Raw genomic sequence first — 6,810 nt, forward strand, 5'->3', positions numbered from 1 at the left:
TTAATGAATTTCTAGAGCCTCATGCCAGTGATTAAAAAATGTGGACATATCTGTATGTGCATTTCAGGCCTGTGATAAAACCTTTTAAATGCAAGCTTTGTTTCAATCTTTATTTATTTTTCGGCCTGTAATTTTGTTGAATTAATTTTTATTTTTTAAAGTTTTCCCTTGCCTCATTGCATAGATTTCATAGCTGAAAATCAGAGTTTGATGTGATATTTCCTTCAATATTAATACTTTTACCATGTCATTAACGATTTCTTTAAGTTTTTCATTATTTTTTTAATAAATGCTATGCAGAAAAAATATATGATTATAAATTCTTTTGCTTTTAACAGTTGACAACATTTACATCTTCAAATTAGACAAATATAAGTGATATAAGAAATGTAAGATTAATTAGAAAATATGTTTCAAATTCAAAGTTAATCTTTTAAAGGATAATTTTTTAATTTAAATACTCTTAAAATCTTCTTAATATAAATTACAATTGGGACTAGTGCTAATTAATAATATTAAATAAAAAATACTCTTAAAACAAATTACATCTATTTTTCTTACCACAAAAGTTTAAAGAAGACGACGTGCCCATCTAGTGGGTCCTCTCCACTCCCATATAAGTCATAACTGCTTACCACGAAGGGAAAAACTGATTGACATTTAGGGATTTGTATACATTTGCCTTCTGTGTTAGCCGCCTTCAATTTCTTGCTTCCCACGCTTGTACAGATTTGCACAATCCGAGACATTGAATTAAAATAACATACACATCTGTGTAGCATTTGGTTTTACAGGTGGGTATATATATTTTGAAGAGAAACATACTGTAGTTCTGCTGAAGATGGCAGGGGATAAAGAGGAGGCCGTCCATAATGCCAATGAAGAATCTAATGAGGTTGAGGAGAAGGAGGAAGACACAGGAGCTCAGGTTGCTCCCATAATCAAGCTTGAAGAAGTTACGGTCACTACAGGAGAAGAAGATGAAGATATTCTCCTTGACATGTAAGCCAATTTCTCTCTCTCTCTCTCTCTCTCTCTCTCTCTGTTCTGTTATCAATTATCATATGGGATGATATGACTTTAGAGATCCTTTGGAGTAGCAGGGATTTAGGGTTACTTTCTTATACTGTAAAATAAAATTTCCAAGTTCTGTTTGATTCAAGATTTTAACTTCTGGGATATGACTGGAAATATCTGATTAGTGATGCCTAATATAATGAAACCTAATACTGTTATATTAATTTGCCCGTTTTAATACAAGATTTTTGGGTACTCGTTCCAATAAAGATTTTGACCACTTGCATTCATGATTTTGGAATTTAACCATTTCAATTTAGGATTGTTTCAATATCTATTTCAATGCAGGATTTTACGATACCTATTTCCATACAACGCATTATTGCAATATTCATATTACAAGATTTTGGGTTTTAGCCATTTCAATATAAGATTCGCGATCTACCATATTAACATAGGATTTTGTGTTTTTCTGATTCTATATAGCTTATTGGGATCTACACATTTTCATATACGATTTTGTAAAACCTGTTTTGTAATAGGATTTTTGCAACACCCATTTCAGTGTAGGATTTAAGGACTAATTCATTTCAATATAGGATTTTGAGAATTTATTCATTTCAATATAACATCTTTGCAATATCCGTTTCAATATAGAATTTAAGGATTTATTCATTTCAAGATAACATCTTTGCAATATCCGTTTCAATATAGAATTTAAGGATTTATTCATTTCAAGATAACATCTTTGCAATATCCGTTTCAATTTATAATTTAAGGATTTATTCATTTCAATATAAGATATTCGCAATATCCATTTCAATATAGGTTTTAGGCGCCATGCGTTTTGGAATTACACATTTCACAATTTCCTAATACCCAGTTTTTATTTTGAGGTTTTGATTGTAACTTTAACGTAACTATAGGAGTGGTCAATTGTTGAGATTTTTGGGGATTTTATTGCAGGAAATCTAAGCTTTATAGGTTTGATATAGAGGGGAATCTATGGAAGGAACGGGGTGCAGGAACAGTGAAGTTTTTGAAGCACAAGGATACTGGAAAAGTTAGATTGGTCATGAGACAGGCAAAGACATTGAAAATCTGTGCCAATCATTTGGGTGAGTCATCAGTTTTATTATTCCACACTTAACTGAACACTTTGATTTGATGCTAAATTGGGATGCTAAGAGACTGGTCATGACATTTTGTTCAATTAAGATCTTATGGTATATGATCACACTGTTAGTAAATTTGAGTTGTCCATGGCTAGATTACTAGGGATTTTCAATCATAATATAATTTACAGATTATTGAATCTGGAGTTCTTATTTTTTATGGAGGGAACAAGGTTTTGCTTTCAAGCTTTTTAAAAGTTTCTTCATGGTTTCAGTTGGAAGTGTATTAATGATTTGTCTCTACTATAGCTGTCCCATTCTATCTAGAAGTTTGTTTAATGTCAAACTCCTATTACAGGTTGCTTTGAGAAGTGTTCTATGTTTTATCTTGACTGTTGCTGCCTAATTTAGAGGTTTGTTTAATGTCAAACTCCTTTTATTAATTGCTTTGAGAAGGGTACTAAATAATAGATTGTAAATTGCACATGAATCACTCCACTATTTCGTCGAGCACAAGCTTGTCTGGTTTTGAACATGTGTGACAATGACCCCAACTTTTGCTATGCATGTTTAGTATTTTTACATGGTAAGATGACCTTTAATATTCTTTAGATCAAAGTGGTCTGTAGGATTTAATTAAGTGCATTTACTTGTTTAGAAGATAATTTATATGATAGTTACTACTAAAATAACCCAAATGTTGTTGATTGTCTTAATGTAATATCTTATGTAATGCTCTATGCTTGAAAATACCTCTGTAATTGTTCCTTATAATAGTATGATATAATGGGCAGGTAAAAACATAGTAGCAAAAATCTTTTTTGGAAAAATTGGCAAACCAAATATTGGATTTCTAAAAGTAGAAAAAAAATGCAAAAACTAAAAGAAACTGTTAAATCGACATTCCGCAATGAACAAGAAATCTATTTTGTACAAAGTCAACCTACAAACTGGCTTTTGGGTCAAAGCCTCAGTTGAGTTATTAAACCACATCACTATTATAGTTACACTCAAGAAGATCATAATCACCATTTTCAAGAACATCATCGTTTGCAAGCCAGTAAGAAAAACAATACCAAATGCATTCAGTTGTGTGAGTTCATCACGTGTAAATCCTTCTGGAAAAGAAATCATGTGTGTTGGTGAAAATATGATTGAAAATTGGTCAAACCTGCATGTGCAGTTATAATTGCGATTAGCAATTTTATGGGGGAAAAATTTGGGACCACCAGTGATAAATGATTAATTGTGATTTCCTCCTGATTTTATCTTAAAAGTAAATCATGTGTAAATATGCTTAATACCATACTCGTCAAGAGAATTGTACGAGGTTGAAGAGTATTTTTGGCATTTCTTTTGATGTAAGGTTTTATGTTCCAGGCTATGATTCAAAATATCTATGTAATAGCTATTCATGATAAGTTTATGGTGGGAAAGTTGAAAGGAAATCATGTCATTGTGTCTAATATGTTTGTAGGGAAGAGATGGTGGGAAAGTTGAAAGGAAATCATGTCGTTGAGTCTATAATATGTTTGTAGGGAAGAGAGTTGCATAAGGCTGAATTGTGTACTCTTTGCATTTTACTTATTCGTTTTAATTGCATTTCACTTATTCCTTTTAATGGAGAGGGAGAGAGGGAGAGAGAGAGAGAGAGAGAGTCCTTATTTGTACCAGAATGCATTCTGCAGTCAACACGTGGAAGACTTCTTAAGCGCATCATGTCAGTATCTGAGCTATAGATCTCAAGTATCATATTTAATGAGCAGGTAGTTATGATGCATAGTTTATAGACTTTTGGTGAGCAAGTTTTGTTCCTGTTGTATCGGTCATAGCCTATAGAGCGTGTGTGAAGTTGGTCTTTCCTTTCTGAAGAATCACAATCAACTAGATTGTGTTATGTGAGGAGGCTTGCGTTCCTGTTTACTGTGAATATTCTTGATCTTGGTTTCAGCATCGGGGCTTTTTCAGGACAAACGAGCCCATGTATTTTTATACAAATTGTGTTTCTGTGGTACATCCAATCACATTGATTCTTCAGGGTTTGAGTAAATCTACATTGACCCATATCATATTTGTTTTTGTTTGTGCTAAGTAGGACTTCCAACAGTTAAGGCAGACTGATCATATTATATATTCGGGACCTTGCTATCTGGGTTAAGATAGATCTGTACTGGTATTTGAATATGGATGATCATTCAGTCTATAGATCAAATCTGCATGAGTAGTTTTGAACCTTGTTTATTGAACATATGCTTTATTTTGATTTCAGGATTTGTTTCTGAAAAATGATAAATCATTTATTTTAGCTTTCATTTGATTGATTTTACATTTTTTTCTGCATCTGAATTCAATATTTTAAATATTTGAAGTAAAGTTTTGGGTGATGATGCTGGGTGTAATTTCCATTGATTACTCCTTGTATTGGTTCGACTTCTTTGTGCTTTCCTTTTATTTTCCATTGTTTACTTCTTGTATTTTCTATTGTGTACTCCTTGTATTGATTTGACATCTTTGTGCATTCTTTTTGCAGTTCAACCCCCGTTAGCCCTGCAGGAACATGCTGGTAGTGAAAAGACCTGGGTTTGGCATGCCACGGATTTCTCAGATGGTGAACTCAAGGATGAACTCTTCTGCATTCGTTTGCCCACTGTAGAGAGTAAGTATCTTATTCTCCTCTTTCCTGGGCAAAGCTGTGCCAATTACTTGGTAGGCTAGTAATGAAACTATAATAGTTTCTCATTTCATTTGAAGCCTTAAGCCACAGCTTTTGTAGGTAATTTATGTTAGCTGTTGCTTTCTTCAACTACAATGTTCTTTCTTTATTACAAGAAAACACAGTGACTAGTCTTGGTTGTTTTCCTATTTAGAAGTTTTATGTATATTCTGAAGCATTCAACTAAAGAGATTTCCATTGTGGCATGTGGTCTTTCATTATGCTAACGAAGTTATTTAGCTTGCGGTCAAATCTTTTGAAGGATTGTTTTGTTTAATAATTTTTGAATCTCAATTTTCAATACAGATGCAAAGAAATTCAGGGATCTGTTTGAAGAAATTGTTGAATCCCACATCAAGATATCCAAAGCAGAAGAAGAATCTGCAGATTCAGCTGCTGAGCATCTTGGAGGTCTGAAGGTTGAAGATAAAACAGAGGAGTCAAGACCTCAAACTCAAGAGAACGATAACCAAGTTGATAAGGAAAATTCTGCAGAATCAGCTGAGCTTAAACAGAAAGCTTGATTGGCATGTACTGATGCTTATTGCTCTTTATATTGTTGAGTATCTGGAGTGTTCAATGGCTTTATTTAACCAGTATGTCTGTGATGTTTGGCTGTGTATCGAGAGAAACATTTAAGAATTCGTGCTATAGAAAATTTTTGAGGGCTTGTTAAACTTGCCAGCTCAATTGAGGATGTTGTTAATTAAATTGATCTTGAACAATTTTTTGTCATGTGAAGAAATTCAAGCCAGTCTTTAACTATTCATTAGTATTATTGGAAATGTATTTGAAAATTCAGCATGCTGCTATATATGGATTTCTATTTGTTGAAAATTGGCTCTATGTTGGGTATCTTCGGAATACTAGGAGCATTCAATGCTTCAGAGTCGTCATATGCAATGTAATGTAGTCCAGACATGGTAGAATGTAAATCACTCTCCAATAAGACTTCAACTTCTGCTACGCTCAATTTGTAATTGTGTATGCTGCTAACGTATACTAGGATTATATTCGCATGGGTAGAGAAGACCAAGGTCAGAAGGATAGTGTTTATTTTTTGGCTGGAATTTTTCATTTTTCTTTCTCTTGAATGCAGTAATGCTTTATGTATGCCAAGAAGTGTGTTTCTTGCAAGAGAGACACAAACCACTCAAACACACCAATGAAACATTGCATTGGAGATTAGAATCAACAAAACAAGTTAGTCAATCAAAAACTCTCAAAATCGTCTCATTGTCTTCTATCTCCAGGATCCTTTAGATTCAAGGTGGCTCTTAGCTTGGAAGAGCATTTGATCTTAGGATGACTACCCAAACAACGAGAGATAGTGTATGATCTACGATCTAAATGAATGCAACTAAGATCTTATTGATGATTTTGATATGGATATGAAACAATGATATTGAGATGGTGCAAGATGATGAGATTGATATGAAGCTAAACTAGCATGAAAATGACATATTAAGATGATATTAGGCTAGCATGGAAATGAAACTAACATGATATGCAAAACATGATAAATCTAGGCTATGATGCTACTAAATAATCTAATTACTATTTTCAAAGAGGCTAAAATGCTAAATGTTATGTGACTATAGTGTAGATGCATAAAACTTTAATCAGAGGTGGGGGGATGGAGGGATCCATGAAATGGGGGAAATGGGTTCTATTTATAGAAGAATTGGTCAAATGGATGGCCAAGATTGAGTAATTTTAACAAGGGTCAGGGTGAAAGTTATCAATCCATGTGAGCTTTTCAACTCAATCTCATGTTGACAACATGAGGAGGCTTGAGAGGATGTTAAGTAAGCATTAGATGCTTATTAAGCTTTGAGGGTTACCCTAGACAACCCAAGGGAAGACCCTAGACATGAATGAGAGGATGCCACTAGAGGTTATGCCTATCGAAAGATAACCCATCTTGAAAGCCAGAGCCTACCCACCAGAGCTAGGGCTTAACCA

The 6,810-nt window shown here is 33.6% G+C and overlaps 1 protein-coding gene across 1 annotated transcript; it reads left to right on the forward strand.

Moving 5' to 3' along the window:
- Positions 1–629: 629 nt before the first annotated feature.
- Positions 630–5,610, forward strand: LOC131062893 (ran-binding protein 1 homolog c). The gene is made up of 4 exons (XM_057996633.2): positions 630–1,002; positions 1,984–2,135; positions 4,663–4,788; positions 5,152–5,610. Exons 1-4 carry the CDS (start codon positions 842–844, stop codon positions 5,367–5,369), a joined length of 657 nt encoding a protein of 218 aa, XP_057852616.2. The 5' UTR covers positions 630–841; the 3' UTR covers positions 5,370–5,610.
- Positions 5,611–6,810: the final 1,200 nt, after the last annotated feature.

This window comes from Cryptomeria japonica, chromosome 9, assembly GCF_030272615.1.
Source record: "Cryptomeria japonica chromosome 9, Sugi_1.0, whole genome shotgun sequence".
In the NCBI taxonomy this organism is placed as follows: domain Eukaryota; kingdom Viridiplantae; phylum Streptophyta; class Pinopsida; order Cupressales; family Cupressaceae; genus Cryptomeria; species Cryptomeria japonica.

Bases quoted from the DNA above. Each gene is read 5' to 3' on its own strand.
- LOC131062893 (XM_057996633.2), top strand. From the start codon at position 842: ATGGCAGGGGATAAAGAGGAGGCCGTCCATAATGCCAATGAAGAATCT. The intron at 2,136-4,662 runs GTGAGTCATCAG...TTCTTTTTGCAG, and splicing joins AATCTGTGCCAATCATTTGG to TTCAACCCCCGTTAGCCCTG. The intron at 4,789-5,151 runs GTAAGTATCTTA...TTTTCAATACAG, and splicing joins TCGTTTGCCCACTGTAGAGA to ATGCAAAGAAATTCAGGGAT.